The 22,261-nt window shown below is 48.5% G+C and overlaps 10 protein-coding genes across 10 annotated transcripts; 4 read left to right on the top strand and 6 right to left on the bottom strand.

Annotated features, from left to right (window-relative positions):
- Positions 1–2,189: 2,189 nt before the first annotated feature.
- On the top strand, positions 2,190–3,784 carry FPRO_08269 (putative cell wall glucanase (Utr2); the record flags this gene model as incomplete). The annotated part of the gene is made up of 3 exons (XM_031221919.1): positions 2,190–2,295; positions 2,346–2,783; positions 2,895–3,784. The coding sequence occupies 3 exons, from the start codon at positions 2,190–2,192 to the stop codon at positions 3,782–3,784; spliced, it is 1,434 nt and encodes a 477-aa protein (XP_031087429.1).
- A 1,442-nt stretch (positions 3,785–5,226) lies between these two features.
- Positions 5,227–6,414, top strand: FPRO_08268 (uncharacterized protein; the record flags this gene model as incomplete). The annotated part of the gene is made up of 1 exon (XM_031221918.1): positions 5,227–6,414. One exon carries the CDS (start codon positions 5,227–5,229, stop codon positions 6,412–6,414), a length of 1,188 nt encoding a protein of 395 aa, XP_031087428.1.
- Positions 6,415–6,682: 268 nt separating this feature from the next.
- On the bottom strand, positions 6,683–7,495 carry FPRO_08267 (uncharacterized protein; the record flags this gene model as incomplete). Its single annotated transcript, XM_031221917.1, has 1 exon — positions 6,683–7,495. One exon carries the CDS (start codon positions 7,493–7,495, stop codon positions 6,683–6,685), a length of 813 nt encoding a protein of 270 aa, XP_031087427.1.
- Positions 7,496–9,346: 1,851 nt separating this feature from the next.
- Positions 9,347–9,727, bottom strand: FPRO_08266 (uncharacterized protein; the record flags this gene model as incomplete). Its single annotated transcript, XM_031221916.1, has 1 exon — positions 9,347–9,727. The coding sequence occupies one exon, from the start codon at positions 9,725–9,727 to the stop codon at positions 9,347–9,349; it is 381 nt and encodes a 126-aa protein (XP_031087426.1).
- A 362-nt stretch (positions 9,728–10,089) lies between these two features.
- On the bottom strand, positions 10,090–10,716 carry FPRO_08265 (uncharacterized protein; the record flags this gene model as incomplete). The annotated part of the gene is made up of 1 exon (XM_031221914.1): positions 10,090–10,716. One exon carries the CDS (start codon positions 10,714–10,716, stop codon positions 10,090–10,092), a length of 627 nt encoding a protein of 208 aa, XP_031087425.1.
- A 362-nt stretch (positions 10,717–11,078) lies between these two features.
- Positions 11,079–12,393, bottom strand: FPRO_08264 (uncharacterized protein; the record flags this gene model as incomplete). Its single annotated transcript, XM_031221913.1, has 2 exons — positions 11,079–12,346; positions 12,390–12,393. The coding sequence occupies 2 exons, from the start codon at positions 12,391–12,393 to the stop codon at positions 11,079–11,081; spliced, it is 1,272 nt and encodes a 423-aa protein (XP_031087424.1).
- Positions 12,394–12,908: 515 nt separating this feature from the next.
- Positions 12,909–16,434, bottom strand: FPRO_08263 (uncharacterized protein; the record flags this gene model as incomplete). The annotated part of the gene is made up of 2 exons (XM_031221912.1): positions 12,909–12,987; positions 13,040–16,434. The coding sequence occupies 2 exons, from the start codon at positions 16,432–16,434 to the stop codon at positions 12,909–12,911; spliced, it is 3,474 nt and encodes a 1,157-aa protein (XP_031087423.1).
- A 385-nt stretch (positions 16,435–16,819) lies between these two features.
- FPRO_08262 (putative ribosomal protein MRP17, mitochondrial) lies at positions 16,820–17,954 on the top strand (the record flags this gene model as incomplete). Its single annotated transcript, XM_031221911.1, has 2 exons — positions 16,820–16,944; positions 16,991–17,954. The coding sequence occupies 2 exons, from the start codon at positions 16,820–16,822 to the stop codon at positions 17,952–17,954; spliced, it is 1,089 nt and encodes a 362-aa protein (XP_031087422.1).
- Positions 17,955–18,256: 302 nt separating this feature from the next.
- On the top strand, positions 18,257–18,712 carry FPRO_08261 (putative ribosomal protein MRP17, mitochondrial; the record flags this gene model as incomplete). The annotated part of the gene is made up of 3 exons (XM_031221910.1): positions 18,257–18,286; positions 18,331–18,362; positions 18,412–18,712. 3 exons carry the CDS (start codon positions 18,257–18,259, stop codon positions 18,710–18,712), a joined length of 363 nt encoding a protein of 120 aa, XP_031087421.1.
- Positions 18,713–19,302: 590 nt separating this feature from the next.
- FPRO_08260 (putative SCRO protein) lies at positions 19,303–21,247 on the bottom strand (the record flags this gene model as incomplete). The annotated part of the gene is made up of 5 exons (XM_031221909.1): positions 19,303–19,738; positions 19,824–19,998; positions 20,051–20,130; positions 20,904–20,947; positions 21,161–21,247. 5 exons carry the CDS (start codon positions 21,245–21,247, stop codon positions 19,303–19,305), a joined length of 822 nt encoding a protein of 273 aa, XP_031087420.1.
- Positions 21,248–22,261: the final 1,014 nt, after the last annotated feature.

Below are 22,261 nucleotides of genomic sequence, written 5' to 3'. Positions count from 1 at the left end.
ATGTCTTGAGACTGAGGTTAAGGTTGAGGTCGAGGACGACGAAGCTGTTTCAAGACGGACCGAGTCGAAGGGAAGGAAAGGAAGGATGACGGCAGTGTGTGTTGTTTTTTCCCCATGTCTTTTCCTTTTCGATTCTGGTTGTGAAAGGATGGGACTGTTCGATTTTAGGTTCGGCTACTTATACCCCAATGCCTGGAGTTGATTCCTTGCACACAAACACAATGGCCCTCTGAGTGACGCTTCGTGAACTGAACCATTTGCCTGTGATGAAAACATGATGCAGTTGGGGGGTGCAATGTATATATTCTGTATATTGGGCGATTCAGTGTAGTTTGTGAAGACAAAGCATTTGTTATTATTCTGTACCAATTAGGTAGTCTTGCTGCGAGAAAGTATTCCATTCTTGGTTGTCTACTGTCAGTAAGTTGGTGTTTGACAGGCCTGTAAGATTGGCTAGGACCGTGGCGTGTCCCCTGTGATGAGCGCTGGGCTGTCAGCCAGGGCTAAGGTACCTGGGCTACTTGTCGGGTACAATGGGATTGTGGCGGCGGGAGGGGAAGCGTTGTGTGACGGGGAATGGCGTGGCAGATATAGATGTGACAACGGCGATGCATGATGGCGTCGAAGGGTTTTGGAAGCCTTTCGAGTGCCAAATCATCATGACATCCATCAATCCGTTGCTAGTGTGGTTATTGCATTGAGCTCTGGCGAGAAAGGTAAAATAGGCCGGAATGAAGGGGGCGGTACGTAGTATGATGGGCAGGGATGAGTCCATGACCTGAAATCTGGGGTGATATGGATGTCGGTTCGGAATGCACGAGCTTTGGACTCACGACTTGTGGTAATTATTATTAAAGTAGTTAGAGATACATTGAGGTTGTAAATGGAGTCGAAGCTGAAAGTTTAATATATATAGTAGGCGGCATTTCGGGTCTGAAGATCAAGTCAAACTCAATCGATTTAATTGAACTTTGTTGGCGAATGAGGGTATTTGCGACCGCGGTGCTACAGCTGGTAACAAAGCGACTGCTTTACTGTAGGTATTACAGAATGAGCACTGTTGCCCTGAAGACATGTTCAGTGGGCTTTATATCGGAGGATTCCATGGCATCAATTGCTCTTATTACGGCTGATATCTATACGATGATGCTCCTGATGGATCACCAAGACAGTCACATCGCCTCTGTTTAGGTGTATGGAGTTCAGGGGTCAAGCCAGGATCAGGCGCGTGATCTTAGACGAACCGATCACCAAGTTTGAGTAAACTCGAGCTGTCATTGGTCCTCTCTCAAGCTTGGACACTGTTATCTCTAGAGTGGTTTAGTGGGTTAGTGCGTCTAAACGAAAAAGGTCATGGATGTCTCGTGTCTCTCGGCACGAGAGGTCCGCTCTGCCAGTGCGCGAGTGAGTGTGTGAGTGCTGAGGGGGAACGGACAGGTACGGGGGGCCTTCTTCTTTGGGAGATTCGCTTCTCTTCTTTAATCCCTCTTCCCTTTGGTTCTATCCTTTCCCCAGATTTCGCAGTCTGTCCGTCTGTGGTGTTGATAATCCTCTTTTTTCTTTTCCAGTGCTCTGCTCATCGTTTGCCTTCTTCCTAACCCAAGGGAGGACATCGGTGGCACTATCAATCGTTTTCATTTAGATTCTCGTCGCTATTTATCTCTCGCTCAAGTCACACAATCGAGCCCCGATCGATCGAAAAAAAGCACTCGCAGAGTCTACGCGATAATTTCCAAATCAGACACTCGCTTTCTGCGGAGTTGTCCGACATCCTTCTGCTCTCGTTAAGAAGGAAACTCTTGCGTATTCAAGGGAGATTTCTAGAAAAGGGACAATCTTTTCGGATCGAGGACGCGCAAACTGTTTTGCTGCCCGCATTCCATCGCCCTTTTTCACTCGATTCAACTATCAATCAGCAGCCTAATAAAAAGGTCGCTATCAACACCACGCAAATACACCCTTAATTACCGACAACAACCCAAGTCGCTCGCTTGCTGGGCTGTTTCAACTGTCGTTTTTGTGTCCACTCGATTCAACAGCAGTCGTTACCTGTTCTCGACACTTGAACGCCTTATCTACTCTTAATATCCCGATCAGATCATACCATAATACCGAACCCCTAATTCGAGGGCGCCCTCGCATTAAAGCATCAGTTCCGTCTGTTTTTGCTCGACTATTTCATATTCATAATGTTGCGATCTCTTGTCGTTGCCGCCCTTTTGGGCGCTAGTTCTGTCGCTGCCGTCAAGTGCACGCGCAGCAGCCACTGTCCCGAGGACTCGCCATGCTGCTCCAGTAAGTTACCTTCACGAACTTGATGATATCTGATATCTGACATGTATCAGCCTATGGTGAATGCGGCGTTGGTGCGTACTGTCTGGGTGGTTGCGATCCTACAATGTCCTTCTCACTCGACTCTTGTGTTCCCGCCCCCGTCTGCGAGGATCGCAAGATGAAGATGAACTCCCTCGATTCAATTGTCGATATCGGCAAGTATCTTGGCGATTCTTCAAAGGCCGACTGGGTTGCACAGGGTGAGCCAGTTGTTTTCCAGAACAACGTTCTTCTTACCATGCCCAAGGACAGTGTTGGCACTCTGCTGTCTTCTACTGTCTACATGTGGTATGGTAACGTCAAGGCTCGCTTTAAGACCAGCCGTGGCGCTGGTGTCATTACTGCTTTCATCCTCTTCTCTGACGTCAAGGATGAGATCGATTATGAGTTTGTTGGTACAGAGCTCGGCGATGCTCAGACCAATTATTACTTCCAGGGCATCACCAACTGTAAGTCGTCCTAGTGTCGTGTCACACAACAAGGTAGCCCCTTGTTCGTGGCACAGCCATGAATTCTCACGTGATTGTATGTTGTACCTGACACGGCTGACACTTTGATAGACGAGAACTCGGAAAACATTACGCTGTCTGATACCTTTGCCAACTTTCACGATTACGAAATCCGATGGACCCCTGACAAGATTGAGTGGTGGGTTGATGGCAAGCTCGGCCGAACTCTGCAGAAGAGTGATACCTGGAATGCCACCTCTAAGAACTTTGACTTCCCCCAGACACCTTCTCGTGTGCAGCTTTCTCTGTGGCCTGGTGGCAAGGAGGGTAACGCCGAAGGTACTGTAGCATGGGCTGGAGGCCCCATCGACTGGGATGCTCCCGATATCCAGAAGAGTGGTTACTACTTTGCTACCTTCTCCGACGTTGAGATCGAATGTTACAATGCCAAGTCTGGTCCTGGCACCAACTCGGGTACCAGTTACTGGTACAAGGATGCTGCTGGCACTAACGACACCATTGTCGACGGCGACAAGAGACACACCATTGCTTCTCTGATGGCCACTGGTGAGGACATGGACAAGGGAAAGAAGGAGGACAAGAAGAAGGATAGCAAGGACGATGACAAGGACGATAAGGACAGCAAAGATAGCAAGGACAAGGATAAGGACGACGACGATGATGATGAGCCCGCCACTATTCCTGGCGGCAGCAGCGGCGCGCCATCCAACGACCACGGAGACGACAGCAGCGATGACAGCAGCTCTGGGTCCGGTTCTAGCAACACTCCCTCAGGCAACCCCGACGGCGACTCAAATGATACTGAGCCCGCTGACACCACCAACTGTCAGACCAACAGTTTCAACCAAGACTGCGCCAGCTCAGACTCTAGCAAGAGCAGCAGCAGCTCAGATGATGGAAAGGGTTCCAACGCTGGAACACGGAACGGCGCAAGTGCCCTGGCCATTATCATCGCCGGTGGTGCTCTGTTCTGGCTGTAGTCAATGACTTTGACGTTTGATGCCGGTCCTGTAACTCCTCCCATCCATTAACCTCTCTTTTTTTCCCTTACCACTCTTATATAGCATCTCGCCGCACGTTTCCTGTTTAGCATTTTATGACGGTCGGCATTGAGATTTTGTATGTAATTTCTTCTCTTTCATGTGTCCATATTCTGTTAGTAGAGGGACAATAATGGTAAATGGGTTTGCATGGGCTTCTTTTTAAACGAGGTATTTTACTTGCTTGCCGTGCATGTGATGATGGCACGTGAAGAAGACTGGGCGGCTTGGTCATTTAAATATGTGATCATCCGGTCTATGCGCCTTGTTATGGAGAAGATGTTGTTTGGGATTGACTAGAGAGGATGGGTCCGACAGACTCCTTCGGATTTGATGGCATGATGAGGACATCCGTCTTAAGATGACAGATACTAAAATCTCACGTGCCTGCAAAGGATTACCTAGTTTGGGTGAGAGTAAGGACAATTCGACCTGTCAATAAAAGCAAAAGAGAATAAGCATAACCATTAGTCAAAGCGTTGAGGATCGAGACAAACCATGGCCTCAAAGAATGGCCAACCAATTCAGCCCTACTCTGAACATAGGATCATTTGGCTGGAGAAAAAAAAAAAGGTCTCAAGGGCTGAGCGTTTGCTTTTTTACCGCTGATCCAATCCCTTCTCATCTTGGCGGTCTCCTATAAACGCGAAACCCCCTGCATCTCAGCTCTAAGCGCTGGAGTCGCTATGCTCTGAGCCAATTGTTATGGGGGGAGGATCAGTGGTGAAACTCGACAGGTGTGTTTGCTGACTGTGGCATCCCGTTTCGTTTCATGTTGCCGTGAACATTCACTGGCTAACAGCCCTACAGCCACTGTAGCACAGCCCCTACAACAGGTACATACATTACCCCTGATCAGCGGTTGGTTGATCGCTGACTGTTCTTCCAATCACTGACGCTGCGCCTCCACTGAATGGAATGGGCATGTTCACCTTTTCGCCAGTGAACAAGGCTTGACAAGAGGGATTTCTCTTGTTTCCAGTGACTGTGCATCTGCATGGATCACAGTCCTTTGTGAGAATGGTTCACTACCTGGTCTAGGTCTAGGTCTAGGTCTTCTGAGGCTGAGGCTTACATCTGTAGCTATATATGCTCAACCCCCAGCCGCTGATCCTTAGTCACTCTATTTCTCACAGCCGCAATCCTTTTTTTGCAAACCTCAGCCTCCCTTGATTAAAACTACACACACTTAAAAAGATTGGACTGGTTCCTGTCTCTTTTATAGACTTTTCTGGCTTTTTCAAACTTTTGATACCCCCAATCGATATTGATTGTCGATCGCTATTACAGTATACTACCTTATTGTATCAGACTCACTACTACGTACGACGTTGCAACGAAACAACACAAACCCAAAACAAGACACGCTTCACACAACAAAGATGAAGTACACTATCGCTGGCCTCTTGGCCTCTCTCGCTACATCTGCCTCTGCGCTTCCTAACATCGCACGCAGCTCATACCCAACCGCCTCAGCATCTTCATCCGCTGCTGCTCGCATCCTCCTCGGAAACTCTGGTCACATCTACGTCGCCGACTTCAGCCCCAAGACGGGCAAGTTCGAGCTCACTCTGAACCAGGAGATTGAGGGCGGTAACTCGTGGATGGCCTACTATGACCCCAACTTGCTCTACGCCGTTGACGAGAACTCTGACGAGCTGAGACTCTTCAACCTTGATCTCGAGGCTAATAAGCTTACTCTCAAGACTAAAAAGGCCGGAAGTGTCGGCGTTGTTCATCTTGAGTTCAACTCGGACAAGACACGCCTTGTTGGTGCTGCTTATGGAAATGGCACCATTGATGTTTGGAACACTGAGAAAGGCGGCCTGGAGTTTGTCAAGACTCTCAAGTCTCCTGGAAAGCTTGGTCCTGACAAGGAGCGCCAAGCTGCTTCTCACCCTCATCAGGCCAACCTCGATCCTTCTGGCCGCTACTTTGCCGTCAATGATCTCGGCACTGACTCTGTTGTCATCATCGACTCCAAGGACGATGCTTACAAGATCGCAAAGAACATCCCCGTCGAGGCTGGCTGCGGTCCTCGACATGGTGTCTTCTACCCTCGTGGTGGAAAGAAGGCCACTCACTACATCGTTGCTTGTGAGCTGAGCAACCAGGCCCTCGTCTACTCTATCTCCTATGAGGAGAACACCCTTGCTTTCAAGCACCACCAGTCTATCTCTACCTACGGCAAGGACGCGCCTGCGAAGGACCCCAAGACCGCTGCTGTTGGTGAGATCCTTCTCGCTCCTAACAACAAGGATGTTTATATCTCCAACCGTTTGTCCGGAAACGAGACCGACTCTATCGCTCGCTTCACCATCGCTGAGTGCGGAACTCTCACTTATGCCGATACCGTCTCATCTGGTGGTCTCCTCCCCCGCATGATGAGCTTCAGCCGAACTGCCAAGCACGTCTTTGTTGGTAACCAGAACGGTACCAGCGGTCTCGTTGCTCTTCAGCGAGGTGCTGATGGCAAGCTTGCTGAGAAGCCTGTCGCTACCCTTCCTGGGTCTGCGTTCGGTGAGCCTTTGTTCGGGCCTCAGTATGTGCAGCAGATCCTCCTGAACTAAGACCGGAGATGTTCACTGTACTATTTCTTCTTCTTCTTCTTCTTCTCCTTCATGGCGCTTTTGGTGTTTCTCGGGCTTGATAGACCCTTGGAATCGGGCACATTGGTTTTTTTTAAAAAAAAGGTTCTTGTTTGTTAGTCAATCAGATAAATTGACATTTGCTCTATACCCTGGTATCAGAAAAAAGATAGCGCCTGTTCTTCGTGATGAAAACCCTGTTGCACATGTGATCCTATACTGTACTGTAATCCGTATACTCATATCCCACTTAATCTGAACTTGAATCGCTCGCCATGCCCGCTCCTCCACGCCCTGATGTATCTTCCAGACTCTCTTTGACATGTCGATACTCTTCATCTAGTATCTCTGGATCTGTGCACTTGTAAGCTGTCTCGAAGTCGATGAGAACAGCATCACCATCCTGTCTGATAAGGAAGTTGTGCTTGTTGATATCGCCGTGTACGATGCCTAGATCATGCAGCTTTTGCAGACTACGCTGGCATGTGGCGAGATCTTCAGGTACTGCAGTACGAGCATTGTGAATCTCTTCGAGGAGGAAACCAATGACTCGCCCGTTCTCGTGAATATGGCCGAGAAACTCAGGACCGATGCCTTGGCCGTGAATCCATTCGTACGAAGTCGTCTCAGCAGCGAAGTAAGGAATCTCCCATGGAAACTGCGCAAACTTTGCGAGGACTGGTGTCTTGAAAGCAGGATGCGATACGCGATAGAGCGTTTGGCGCACACGCTCGATCTGGCGGAGCTCGAGATGATCTATCATAACATCATGCCAGACATTTCCAATCCCGGGCAAACTGCTTCTTCTCGTCTCGCAGAAGAAAGGCTTCCCTGTATGCCCGTCCTTTCCGACACGGCCCTCGTTCCAGTCTCCCGGGGGAAATACAGGGAGTTGAGGGAGGAGTTTTGGCTCGTACGTGCGATGTTCAGGGTCTATGAGACCCCCGTCTAGTGTGACGTATCTTACGTGAGCGCCGTCGACGAGGAAGCGATACTCGCTCTTCTCGTCTGATTCAGGGTCTGCGAGGACAGCGAGAAGCCTGACGTTGTTGTTATGTTTCATGATACAGTGATCTTTGAGTAACCATAAAGGTGAGTACCCCTATGGTTATGGTTATGGTTATAACAGGCGTATATGTATATCGTAGTGATCAACACGCGATACAAGAGGTTGATGATAACACGTGGGGGTTATAGCAAGCCACAGAACCACGTGTGGAGCTGATATGTTGAAGATTGATGATTTATAGAGAGAGTGAGCTGAGCTGAGCTGAGCTGCGAGGAAGAACGAGTCTTTTTATGATTGAATAGTCTAGTCTATGGAGGGGCTTGGATAGCCTTTTACAGGTCAGGTAATGCAAAGCGTGCACCTAGACTGAACTGAAAGTGAGGAGAGCAGAGGTGGGAATTGCGCTTTGACTCGTATATAGTGCCCCAATACTACCTGTACGGTCGATAGTTAAGCGGGGGGTTCAGTTCTAAACGAGTCTGATGATTCTAGCTAGAGCTGATGAGCCGTCGATTCTGGCCGTGTTGATCAGCCCTGGATATGTACTGTAGAGCATCGTGAATGCATGTATGTATCCGTTGCATCATGTTTGCCAACGAACAGGTGGTCAATACATCCTCAGCCCTCTCGGAGAGTCGACTTGGGGCCATTTCCCCTCTGTTGATCAACTGCTGGATAGGGCGGAGACTATGCCCGGAATAAACGGATTGGTGCCGATAGGGATGTGTCTACTGCTGTAGCTAATAATAAGCGATCTGATAGTATGGGAAACTCTTTGTCAAGTGCTCATGACGATCCGCTCAGCCGAGTCATGGCCCTGTCTGTCGTGTAAGTGAGGCGGTTTCCATCCCCTGAATATTGCCATGGGGGGGATGACAGGGGTAAGTTAAAAAGCGCTCAACTTTTGGAGTGAAGAAGAAGAAGAAGAAGAAGAAATAAATAAATAAATGATGAATTATTAGTGCAGGATGATATTGGAGGTTATGCTGATGTTAGTTGAGCCTCAAGGAAAAAGCAAATATGATCATCATGCGCCATGACCCTTCTTTGACTATGGCTTCAGCTCTAGACTACGGATGGGATGGGATAGACAGAGTGACGTGATGGATGTACTTCTCCAGGTCCTTAGTATGTACAGTATATACTTGGTCGATATCATGTTACATTGTGATCCCCAATTGGTATGTTCTTTAGCGACACAACGTGCGTGCATGCATCGTTGAATGGTGTCGTACGATTGGTAACGAGACGTCGATCGAATGCCTCAAATGGTCGATTGATGCGTTGGCATTGAAGCCACGGCAGATGTCGTTTGGCTCTTTGTTCGTCTCTCTATTTATTTATTCACTTATCTTTCTTCAACTTGTTATAGTTCTGCTGCTCAGATCAAGCCCAATCTGTCCAATATCACATCAAGTGACATCTCGACAGCCTCATATCATATCATTCATACCAAATCACTCTCTATTCTCACTACACACATCCACCTCAACTCACACCGCACAGCATTCTCACCCGCAAGTTCAACCGTAACAGTAACCATCGCCGCACAAACCTCGCCTCGGAATCCATTGATTGGAACATGAATGCACGTCTTATTAGTCTTACTCTCACTGCACTCGTCGGGCTGCAGCGCCTATATGCATGCAGGCATCCCTCCCTCCTTCATGTCGTTCCTCAAGGAAACATCTCTCTCACACCATCCATGTCCAATTGCCTGCCATACACAATTTCTGCCTGATCCCGTTATCGTATGTAGACGTAAACTTAAATATCCTTCTCTTCCTCTTCAGGCCTCATCCCAAAGAGATAAGTATCTTGTCCTGCATCATGTTTTGTTGATTCCGGTGTCGTTGGACGCCCCCCGTTTTGCACTTTTATTATACCAATGTTTTCGACTCTGTTCTATTCGAGACCGACCTGTGAGATTTGATGTATATCCCTATACCCTTGCCTCATCTGCAGGCTGCCCGACACCATGGACCCCCAGCCGTTCCTCATCCACTCACGAAGCCCTTCAGTCATATTAGCCCATATCCGTATCCATATCCCACTCTTATAAGGAGACAATTCTCTGATAACCCAACGACGAATAACAACATCAAGATCGGACTCATTGTGGGCTTCACCCTTGCTGCGTTCCTGGCTATTGTCATCACCTTTTTGTACTTCTACTACAGATCTGCTCGGTTTACTTTTAGGAAGAAGAAACATCGTCGGCATCATCACCACCACCATCACCATCATAGGAGGCATAAATCGATGAGCAGTGGAGGCTCGAGACATTCTGATAGGAGTGCTGCTCCTGTGGATGATGCACCTCCGCCTCCACCTGATAAGCCGGCAGATGGGTAGTAGGGGGAGTAATCCTGTCTTTTGGTGAGTGATTACTGTACTCGTACTGTTGTATATCCGAGAACGAGGCTAACGCATGTTTAGATTTCTCTATTTCATGTATATCCTTTGAGTGTATTAGTGCTTCGTTCTTTGACTTCCAAAAGTAGAGTCCGCGGGCATCATGGTTGTGTAGTTGGATTCATGTATCGTATCATTTGTATTCTATCAGCCCGTCTTTGAGATATTCATAAGCTTCAATATTGTCTCTTCCCAGTATATCGTACAGTCTATTTCTCTTCATATGCAATGATCTAACAAACAGAAACAACATCCCTATGCCGTCTATGCCAACGATGTCCAAACAGGAAAGGATAATTCAGTCCATCGTGTATCTGAGGTGCGTCCATCTCATTCGGTGGGTGGAATGGATGTGGATGGCAAGGATTGGGCATCTGAAATATCGGCTCCGGTCTTCGAGGGCCTGAACGATGATGTCGTCGTCCGTGGTGAAGCCCGTGATGTCGGCAGTTAGGGTGGTGATGGACTCCATGGCGGTGATGTCGCTCACGACACTCAAGCTCGATATCTTCAGGGTCACCCTCGACACTTGCGTTGAAATGTCCTATGATATGACGCCGACGGCGCGAGTGACGATGATGGTTGCGTCTCTGACTGCTGCTCGTCCTGAGCTGCTTGAAGATGTTCCAATTCCATACAAATAAACCAACTCCGATGACAGCGGCGAGGAGAGTCAAACCGACGACTATTCCTATGATTTCCGGAGCTGTGTCTCGACGATCAAGCTTGTGAAGGGCTCTTGATAGGAGATGTTTGAAGTCGTGAGTGTGATTATAACCTTGAGTTGCTGGTTCTGTTGTGATACATGGTACCAGGTCATTATGAAGTGTTAAATTGTGAGTGAGACTGATGGAAGGCATCGTGAATGAGAGAATGTTTCTGAGAATGGCACGTATAACACATTTATTTTTTATTTTTTTACAGAAAGAAAGATGGCGAATCTAATGTCTATATACTCAGGGAATGACCTGTTTCCTCAATTGCAGCAACATGTCTTGTCCAGCATCATACCTCGCCAGTTGAAGCTGACAATCAATGGCTGATTTCTTTCTTTCATCTCCTGCAAATGCCCAAACATCTGCAAGGCACCGATTCCCCATGCAGTCCATCAAACTTGACAACATTCTTTGTCGTAACACATATAAATTCTAGAAGATTGTCTAACACGTTTGCAAATACATAATAAAATAACAAACCCTCAACCTTGTACCAATGGATTATATCATCGCATCTCCCTCCTCCGGTCTCTCCGTCGTCTTCTCTCCTCCGCCTCAACCTCTCCCTCCATGACCCCCCTGATCTGTCCCAACGTGCTCCCAATGACATCCTGCAACCTCCCGCCCTTTCTCACAAAGCGATCGTAAAACTCGCAGTCCCGATGTTTGGCGCCTCTTGCGTTCAAGGAGATTATCGTGCTCGACATGGCCTCCAACTCTGTCTTGAGGGTCTTGAGATCTAGGTCGCGCTTGTATCGGCGTTGACGACGACGGCGGCGGCGCTCTTCTTTGTCTTCGTCGCGACGAGGCTCGTAGGCTTGAGAATAGTAAGTCTCTTCTGGGCGAGGAGACTCGTAGTATGGTTCTGCAAAGGTAACGCGGTGGCGACGTCTCTTTCGACGTTCTTTATCAGATCCGTATTTATCACCGTCATCTTCGACATCCCTACTCCTCGGCGCTTCTCTGCTCCTCTCCTTATCTTTGTCTCTCTTCCTCTTCTTATCCTTCTTGCGATCGTCATCTCTTCGTGGCTGTTCATTCTTGCCACCAAGCATACCGAGAACGAATTCAGCTACACCACGGAAATCTTCGGGGTTGATCTGGTTTCCGCTTCGCGTACCATCGCGAGTTCGCTTCTCAGAGGATGATTGACCCATGGCCTTTCTGGCGGCAGACTTAGCAGCGGACTTGGCCAAGTTCTTTGCGAATGTCTCCATGAAGCTGGGATCCTCAGGAGGTCGAGAGCGTGAAGACTGGTCCTGGCGACCAAAGAACTGCTCGGCAAAGCGGTCCATTGGCATATCTTCAGGTTCGTCTCTGAGATGGTTCAGAAGAGTCTTTGATATAAAGTAGAGAAGTATGGAGCAAAGATGATGCTCGTCGTCGCTGTCGTAATCGTCGTCTTGGTCTTTGGGGTTGTCCTTGGGTACAGACTTTGTCTCGGCTTCAACCTCACCAACTTGTGTCTCTTCTAGTTCGTCCTCTAACTCTTGCTTGATCTCTGGGTCCTTTTGAGAGATCGAGTCGTGAGCTGCAGCAACGCCGTTGCTTTGTCCCTCGACTGCTTCTCCAGACCTTGACGAAGGGTTATCCAGGTTGTAAATATGCTCAAAGAACGCTAACAAAGAGAGCAAAGAGAGCAAAGAATAGAGAGAAGTGTGCAGGTTAATCAGGCGAACGACTTGTGTAGCAGATATGCAGTCGCCTATATATGCATGTATACTCTGTGACACAACACTGCCATAGTGACAGCAGCCACCCGGCGAACTCTCGACTATTTAAACATGTCAAGGTTGAAGATTACAGTGATTTTGTACCCATGAGGTACCAAGTCAGGTGAGTCGCGTCAGGTTCGTGATGGTTGAGACTGAGGATGATACATTTATAGGCCTTTGGTCACGCGCCTATTGCGGCAATGCAGGAACATGACCGCGCTGAGACATGACCATGACCAGAATCCTGCACCAAATGATCGTCTTCTTCCTCATAATATCCGGATCTGACTAGAAGAGATGATTAAGTTCCCTGTATTTTTTAAATGCCTAAACTGTCGTGATTGACTTCATGTCAGGCTTGTCCATCAGATGCTGGTGTTCTCTGATCTCAACCTGGAACCCAGCCAACCAGACTCCTTGCTTGAGGCCTTGCCACGACCTAGACCATCTTCCCAAACAGGCTGCCTCATATTTTCATGCCCTCTATGCTATTGTTCGTATCCCATTCATGTTCCAGACGCCTTGCGAATGCACTCATGCCACAGCCATCATGTCTAGCAATGAGAAATTTGCAGAAACAGACCAAGCAATGCACGCAGCAGATATATGCGCTCCGACTAATTAGCTCAATAGCTCCTTGATATCTTCGATACGTTGGAGCTTTTTCTCTTCATCACTCATCATGCCCAAAGAGGTTGCACTGTCCCAAATGTTAGCTGTGCTCTGATACTCTCGCCATCAGTGATACTCACATGAACTTCTTCCGCTCCTGGACCTTCAGCATCCGCTCCTCCACACTTTCCTTGACCACAAATCTCTTGACTTGTACCTCCGACTCTTGTCCCATTCTGTGTACTCGATCGATGGCCTGAGCCTCGACCGCAAAACTCCACCAGGGATCCATCATGAATACTCGACCAGCTGTCGTCAGATTTAACCCGACACCTCCTGCACGCAAACTTAGCAACAGGATCGTGAACCCCTTTCTCTCGGTAAACTCGTTAAGTACAGCCGCTCGAGCTTTCTGGGCCATGGATCCGTCAAGTCGCAGGAATTTGATGTTCGCACGAGTGAGAGCTGGCTCGATAAGGCTAAGAAAAGACGTGAACTGAGAGAACACCACAGACTTCATCTTGGGATGTTCTCGTCTCAGATTCCGCAACTCGGACATCAGTGCAACAACCTTTGCTGAAGAAGCATTGACGCCAACCCGTTGCAGGCTGATCTTAGGCTTCTTCGACATCATCATATCAGGGTCATCATCGTGTCGAATGACCTCAAACAGGTCACGTTTGTTGATGGGCTCTCGACAACTAAAACATCGAGGCACTTCGCCCTTGCCAATCTGATGCTTGATGTAATCAAGCAAGCACTTTTTACATGCAGAGTGCCAGCACCCAGTCACGGTCTGATCATTCATCGGCTCTTCAAAACATAGAGGGCATTCATTCTCAGCCTCATCACGGATCTGTTCCAAGGCATGAGCACCGAAGGTCTGGTTGGTCTCCTTCGAAGCCTCATCCGTCTCCGCCGTGAAAGAAGTGATAAGCGATTCGAGATCCATATCATCTGCCAGTCCAGCAGCGGCATCAGCAGCAGCTCCAGCTTCTTCTTCATCTGCCACAGTATCACGATTGCGGACTAGAATGGGATGGCAGCAAGATTGGCGAAGACGCAGGATCTGTGCAAAGATGGTCGTAAAGGCTTTCATGACAGTACCCGCTTCAACATTCTGCGAAAACGTTCGTTTCGCTTTGTTGAAGATGTAACTATACACATCTCTTTCCGTTTCCGATAGCTCCACATCAACAATTTCGACTTGCTTAGGTGGTAGGAGCACAAGCGGTTTGCCGTCGGGTGTTTTCATGTCCTTTGTACGTCGTAGGACGAGAGGCTCTAGCACTGTTTGCACAACATCCAAGGCCCGCATAAAGTCTCCCGATTCAAATGGCACAGTAATAAACGTTCGCCAGAACGAAAAGTTGTTCCAAGGCTCCACGCCTAGGAATCTGACAAGACTAAACAAATCTTCTAATTTGTTGACGATGGGAGTTCCCGTCAAAGCCCATCTATGGTAGGCTGATATTTCATAGCAAGCCTTTGCAGTCTTGGATGATCTGTTCTTGATATGGTGTGCCTCGTCGATAATAATGCGGAAGAACTTTAGGGAGAAGAGCCCGTTGTGAAAGCTCTTGTCTCCCTTTCTGGCAGCTATGCTACTGAATTCGGATAGAACAACTCCATAACTGGTAATTACTAGGTCTGGAGCGTTGGACGCGTTGGAAGCACAGCAGAGTGCCTGCAGATTGCTTGACTTCTCGTTGCCGTAGTATAACTCAATCTTCATCGTTCCATCCTTGGAAGCCTTCACCGCTTCACTTTGCCATTGCGACAGTAGCGACATGGGGGCAATCACCAACGTTGTGCAAGGCGCATCAAGCACCGATTCTGAGTTCTTGCCCAGTCTGGTAAGCTGATTCACGCTCGAGAGCTCAACAGCTGCTCGGCGAGCTTCAAGTGCGATCTCGGACCTGTGCGTGTGTACCAAGCTTAGCATTTGGATGGTCTTGCCAAGACCCATTTCGTCGGCAAGAATACCACCAAGACAATGTTGTTCTTGAACTGGGAAGTCAAGGGACAAGTCGCCAGAATACGGATTGACGTAGAACTTTGGCTGCCCCTCAACCTGAGGTACATTCTTATCATCGACATCTTTCAATGGCCAATCGTACTCCTCCCAAAGAGGATGCATGGATGGCTCCCGGTTGCTTTTCTCGTCCTTCTCTTTTGCCATCATCCAGTGTAGCGCTTGTTTTTGATATGATCGCAGTGTCATAGCAAAGGTATCTGCTGGCTCCGCCTCAGGGGTGCTGAAATCGAAGGACTGAGCCTTCTTGTAAAGTGCATCGAGCTGATCCTGTTCCAGCTCTTCTCCTTCTTCGGTCTCGGATGACTGGGATGAGTCGGCCTCCTTGCCGTTTCTATTTGTGTCCCCATTGGCCTTCTTCGCCTCCTTCTGCTTCTGTTCGTCTTGCTCGGCAGCTTGGAGTAGCCCCTTACGGCCATCTTCGGCAGCAGAATTCGACATAGTGGGCTGTAAGTTGATCTCTTGAAACAATTTAACCAGAGCGACTTGTCGCAGTCGAAGTGTTTTCTCATCGCTTGTCTCGTTTTGTTCGAAGAAAGCAGCCGATCGGTCGTCAGCGAGCTTGAATGAGCGGCTGAAGAAGGCAGAGTCAAGCAGTGAGCATCGCAATTGTAGAAAAATCGTGTCGTTCGTTCGGATTCTCTCAGGGGCGTAAACCACAGTTCCTTCGAATTTGCACACCTTTTCGTCGATCAGAGCTGAAACCCAATTTGCTGTCTCCTTCGCTAGCCGTCCAACTTCTGATCCGTTTTGGGTGGTGAAGCGCACGATTACATCGACTCGCCTCGCAGCGGCGGCGGCAAAACCTCGTGAAGGTGTAACTTGTCCGGTCTTTCCCTTCCCTCTGACAGATTGGGGTGGCTGTAACTTTTGTCGCTCGATTTTCACGGCATCGCCATGCTTCAACACGTTAACTCCGCTCCGTGTAGCCCATCCTTCAACACCAAACGCTCCTATATATCGTTGTTTCGGCATTCTCTGGCTTGTCTTGATACTTGGCTTGCGTTCATTGGGGACACTTGGCGACCGACTGGAGCTGGTGGTAGAGGTAGGCCTCAAGGGTGTTTTCCATGATGGCTTCTTCACAAATTTCTTGTATGTTCCATCAAAGTACATATTAACCGCTCGTTCGAGATCGTTTCCGCAGTGGTCTCTTATGGTCGAGAGGACGTCAGTAGAGACCTTGTCCCCGATGAAAGCTTCGAATGTCTCTTGATCAAAGGAGACAGACGACTCCTGTTGGAGCGCCGGTGGCCGTGACGGAGATGTTACAGGAAGATCATCGTCGTGTGTTTCGCCAAAATTATCTTTGTATTCATCTTCTTCCTCGACATCGTCCTCATCTTTAAAGAACCGTTTCGGCTGCGGTAGTGGGGACTGGTCATGAGAGACAGGGTCTGAAGAAAGTTCGTCTGGGTCTGCAAAAAACCTGCGTCTTTTCGCGGGAGGTTCTGGATCTATATGATCATCTGGGTGCTTTTTTTGGTAAGAAAGCGTCATGACTAAAGACCTTTTCTCATAGAGCGTTTGGCCAAAAATGTTGAAGCCCCCCAAAAGAGCTCCCTGAGGTCGGAGCTGGACTTTCTGGGAGACGCGACAAACCCCTGCAGGCGCGACTGCGCGTGGAAGTGTCACCTGATCCCGTGTTTAAGTGGCTCCTTTCATCTCGTCATGTCGTGTTAATTGATGTGGCTCATGCTGTGGCGCAACGGAGCTCGACGTCATGAAAAATTCACTGAAGGCGATTGGAAATCCGACGTCTAGGTATGGGTGGCCGTGTCTTAAGTCGCAGGACCGTCATGTTCATTGTATCACGATCAATTGTATTGTTATTGAGATGATAACAATCGCATTTCGATAATCGTTGAGAACTCATCATCATATAATGTATCGCCCAAGACTGTTGGGCCAAAATCTTCGGGGCTTCACCCTCGCCCGAACATGTCGTCGAACATATATCACAGATGCTGATGTTGAATCTGCGAGAAGATACTGTTTGACACAGTTACAGTAAGCTCAATTGAACATCCAAGGGGTCTTCTCTAACAGCCCTTAGAAACAGCGACTATGATGCTCATCTCATTCGCCGCTTTGTCCCCTCTCCAGTACAAGACACCTACGCTGCTCTCCGTACCCTCAACCTTGAGCTTGTTCGCCTTCCTGAGCTCGTTTCTAACCCCACGATTGGATCCTTTCGAATGAAGTTCTGGCAAGAATCCATTGACAACACTTTGGCGGGTCGTCCCCCTCGCGAACCCATCTGCATCCTCCTTCACAAGGGCCTACAAGATCTGGAGGCCCGTGATGGCAATTCCACCAAGAAATCCATAAAATTTTGGATCTCAAGATTAATTAAAACGAGAGAAAAGCATATGACAAACAGGCCTTTTGTCAATCTGGCGAGCTTAGAAGAGTATGCTGAGAATACATATTCGACTCTCATGTACACGACATTAGCATCACTCCCGCTGAGATCAATGCATGTCGATCATCTCGCAAGTCATATCGGGAAGGCCTGTGGTATCGCTACGATCCTACGTGGCATCCCTATTCTGGCGGCACCTCCCCCCCCAGTAAATACACCTTCTGGACAAGTTCCAGCTGTGCGAGAGCCTGCGCTTCTTCTACCACTGGATGCTATGGCTGAAGCAGGAGTCAAAGAAGAAGAGGTCTTCAGGCAGGGACCCAATGCACCCGGACTTCAAGATGCTGTATTCCAGGTCGCGACACGAGCCAATGACCACCTCATCACGGCCCGAGAGATGCTCAAGCGGCTCAAGGCAGGAGAGGATCCAGGTCACGAGTTCGAGCATCAAGGAGAAGCTGAGCATTTCTATACCGAGGGCAGTGATACATCGAGAGAGATCCGACAGGGATTTGGAGTGCTTCTTGAAGCCATCCCTTCGGCACAGTACCTGCAACGTCTGGAGCAAGCAGATTTCAACCCATTCGCTGTCAAGACAGCTGGCTGGAAACTGCCATGGAGTATCTGGCAGGCCTTGTCTAAGGAGCGAATCTAATATGTAAAACCACCAACTCGAGATATTTCTCGACTGTACTGTATCGAAAAGCCTGTAACATAGGTAGAAGGCATCGTTTTTAAAATATCATGAATGACGATGAAATCGATGACAATCTAATAGTGCATCAGGTGGTTGGTGTTGTCGAATAGATGAGTGCCCCACCCGCCCGCCATGAGCTGCCGCAGAGGTGGCTAATCCTCGGAGCCCAAAATTCGAGATCCGCCAGAAATTCATCCAGCTTGGGCGACATCGAAATATTCCGCGACAATACCATTCTTACTGTAGATGTCATCACCAAGATGCTCTACGAATTAATCGCGATTGTACGAGTCCCTTCCCTCTCTGCACATGCATTAGAGCTAACCGAAATCAGGTCCGACCAGGCAGCCTCTCCGAGGTGAAGGAGTGCGTTCCTCACATCGAATCATCAACCGATCTTAGCTAACCAAAGCAGGATCGCCCAAACCGTCGGTTCCCTCGTCCTCAAGAATGGCGGTGTCGTCCGCGGTCTTGCCAACTGGGGTGTATTCTCCCTGCCGAAGCCGATCTCAGTGCATCAGATGAAGCACACACACGGCCATTACTTCGTCATGCGATACGATGCGGCCTCAAAGGTCCACCAAGACGTACGAAATACATTGCGCCTCGAGCCCCGAATGATTCGTGCCGCCCATGTCAAGCTTGGAGACGGAAAGCTTGAGTCATTAGCCAGATTTGGGCCGCCCAAGTGGAAGACGACTGGTAGTGAGGCATAAGGGGAGAAAGAAAGATTTGAAGATATAAATGGACGACAAACGGCTTTAATAGTGATAACGAAGGATCAGGAAATGTTCATGTAGGATACATGAACGATTCTCGAATGAGTGTAAGCGCCAGAGTCCGAGAAAAGACTCAGCCCTATGCTCAGGCATCACACGATGCTGTGTACAAAAACGACGCTGCGTCCAAAGACAGCAGCCATGGTTGTATGAAATATTATAGAGCTCCAAACTATCATTCGCTTCATTATGTATTTGTCACGTTTTCAAGGACCTGATAGGTGGACGAATCTCATCAAGGGTTCAAGACACAAATCACACAGAAGGACAGGTAACATGAATGTGTTCTATTCTGTTACTGCTTGTCTATCATAAGTCATCAATTACAACCACACCGATGGCCCGGGTGCTCTTGGTTAACGCCGTCCTTCTCGAAACGCAACCCGCTTCCCGTATGTCCGGTTGGCGCCTAAACGATGTGCCCTGCCTGTATACTGTGGTATGTGGATATCGGAATCGAAGATGCAGGAGCCCATGTCTTCTATGAGCTCCGTTGCGTGTTGTGAGCCAATGAGTGTGCCGCTTCCCTAGTTGTCAACGTCCATGCCATCGGTCTTACCAATGCCCTGCTCACGACACCAATCCACAAAGTCGTCAATCACACTTGGCCACGCTCCATCCTCGTTCCAAAATGATAGCGACTCGTCAGATAAAGACTTGAGGGCAAACTCGAGTGTCATGTTCCACATGTCCTTGTTGACCGAGCGAGTCCACTTGTCATTGAGGAAGGACTTCCACAGTTCCAGCCAGTTGCGGTTTGATGTCTTCCACTCCATACCCGGAGGGGCAAATAGGATGTCCCAGTAAACGAGCGCAGTCTCAAGGTTCAGTGCTTTCTGGTCGCCATCTCGACCAGCAACAAAGGTATGTCTATAAACCTTTTTGAATAGAGTCGTGTCAGAGGAGAGGGATTTGGTCAGTTTTCGGAGATGGGCGGCATGCTCTTGATGTGTCGTTCCAGCTCTGTTTCAAATCAGCAACGAATTCACAAAGGAGTCTGCCCATGTATTGCATTCGGTGTCAATAGCAGGGCTGAGTGCATTCTTACCCAGTCACTTTCCAGCCATCAACGTAACCTTTCCTGGTAATGACGCCCACAGAGGGAGCCTGGAGAAGTTCAAGCGCAACAAGTAGCTCGGCGTTTTCTATGTTGACTTGTAGCTTCTCAGTGAGGTATGACATTGTGGAGTCGAGCTCCAGTTTGTCTTTTTCATCACTAGAGTCTAGTTGAAGATATAAGCTAATGAACCTGACGGATTGAGAGAACCAAAATACCTTGCAGCTGAGAGAATAGCTTGTCTAGCGATACTTCCAGAGGGGACGGGCCTTTGGTGTCTCCATTGGATGAAAAGAACCTGTTCGATATATGTCAGTCGATACCGCAAGGTAATGTTGAATAGTGAAGGGTTTTGAGCAAAGGGCCGGTGTAATGGCCAACAATAACTATGCGTGCTGCTGTGGCCATCTCAGCCAACACATAACACAACTATTGAACACCAAGGTGATATACCAAGATTTCGAGTTATTTGGTGTTTGTTCAGATTCCGTCTGATGAGACGATCCAGGGGTATCTTTGCCGGCCTCCTTGGTAGAGGACAAGATAGGAACCCCGGTCGTGATGCGCTTCTTGAAACTTTTCCATCCCATCTTCTCAGTTGGCCGGACGGTGCTTGAGTGACCACAGTAAGGTCACAAAGCGCTGAATGGTCAAGGTCCCTGAAGAATAGGAGGGGTTGGAAGTTTTGTAACAACGTAGGAGGCGTATGTACAAGCCCTGTCATGGGTGCCAACTACTTCAAGATTCCCATGATTCTCATCTGGGAATTTGATAGAAGTATAAGCACCGCATGTCCTCGAGGTAACGTATTCAAGACCCCTCAATAGCACCAGATCTACAAGTAACCTTGTCTAAGACTATCGGCGTCTTTGTCGGTCATACTTTGCAAATGAGACGGGCAATAGTGGGCCGGGAGACAGTGACAGGATGAATACAATGGACAAACAATAGCCGGAAGCTGCTCAAATAGACATATCCGCATCCGGATGTAGCAGAGAGCATTGTGCCAGTAGACATAGGCGACGTGTATCATGGCAAGCATAAAGAATAGGAAAGACGGCAGTAACTTACGTATCGACAGCTTCGTTGAGCTTGAAACCGGCATTCTTGAGGTACTATTAAAGTGGATGTTAGCAACGCCATACCATACAATCATGATGATACAACTCCTGGCTAAATAGGCGCCGCTGAAACACAGGCCGATGCATCCATAGCCCAAGCCATGCCGTGTAGAGCAGTAGGTTGTCATGAAGTTTATCCGTGTCAGGGACCAGCTTGGTTCGCGATGATCGACATAGGTAAGGAGGGCGAACACGGAAAATACGTACACGGGTAGCTTGTCGCTCTGATTGACCAGTCAGAGCTACGAACTGGGCGATGAGAACCTTTTGCTGGGCAGCAGATGGTGGAGGCATCTTGACGGCGTCGGATTCGTTGCTAGTTGGCAAGGTTCTGCAAGGATATCGAAATCGAGTCGCCAAGCGGGCTATTGGGATATTCGAGCGTCGGCCGATACGGTCGAACTGTTCCACGGAGGATGCTCGGGGTTAGGCTCCTAGTGGTGATCGAACGGTGAAGATGCTTGGTTCGGTCGTGGTGAGATGGCGCAGGATGAGGGTCGGAGGATGAGGAAGTGTTTATCGGAAGGAGTTCCCCATGTGGAGGTTTCGCCGCTGCGATCGATTTATGTTCGGGAGGGAAGGTGGAAAGTTGTAGTTGGAGACGAAAGAAGTGTAGATGGAGGGGTTGAGCTTTCACTTCGCGACAAGGCTGCGATCTTAGCTGATGGTGGGGTTGAAGTTTAGGTGATGAGCGGGGCTTGGCTGTAGATGCCTTACGGGGGTATCCACAATTCACTTATAAATGATATGAGATGTCTTAGATCCCTTGACTGATCAAATCCATGGTAAAAGAAATTCTTACCGTCAATAAGACTACTTATAATACGCATGAAATTCTCCATTCAATTTCGTTTGTAGAGTTTCGTGAATGAGCATAAAAAGCCTAAAATCCGATTATCGGCTCTGGGCCAGCAGTAGGTAGTAGAGTTATACCTCCAGGTATCTTAGTCAAGGTTCTCGGATTCTGGAAACGGGAATTCCACACGTGAGTCTACGAACTACCTTATGCATAGCACTTTAGTTGGATTTTTTTGGTCGACAGTGAATCATGTGCAAAATCCAGATGATTCTGTACTTGAAGTATCTCGTGGAGATGAAGTTGTCATCCCTAGGTGTGTGATGTGTGGTGCTACCCTCGCACTGTATTTTATATCTCAGCTCTAGTTCCAGCGTCTTATAGTGGATATCTACAGTGTAAATCTAGGTAAATATAGCGAGAGTCCCGCCTGTGTCATGACGTCTGGGCCCCGTCTAAGCACTTGACGCGGTCTGGTTCACGACGCGTTCCCAAAAAGATTGATATCAATA

Source organism: Fusarium proliferatum (genome assembly GCF_900067095.1).
Source record: "Fusarium proliferatum ET1 genome assembly, contig: FPRO_scaffold011, whole genome shotgun sequence".
NCBI lineage: Eukaryota > Fungi > Ascomycota > Sordariomycetes > Hypocreales > Nectriaceae > Fusarium > Fusarium proliferatum.
This window is presented reverse-complemented; position numbering and strand designations above follow the sequence as displayed.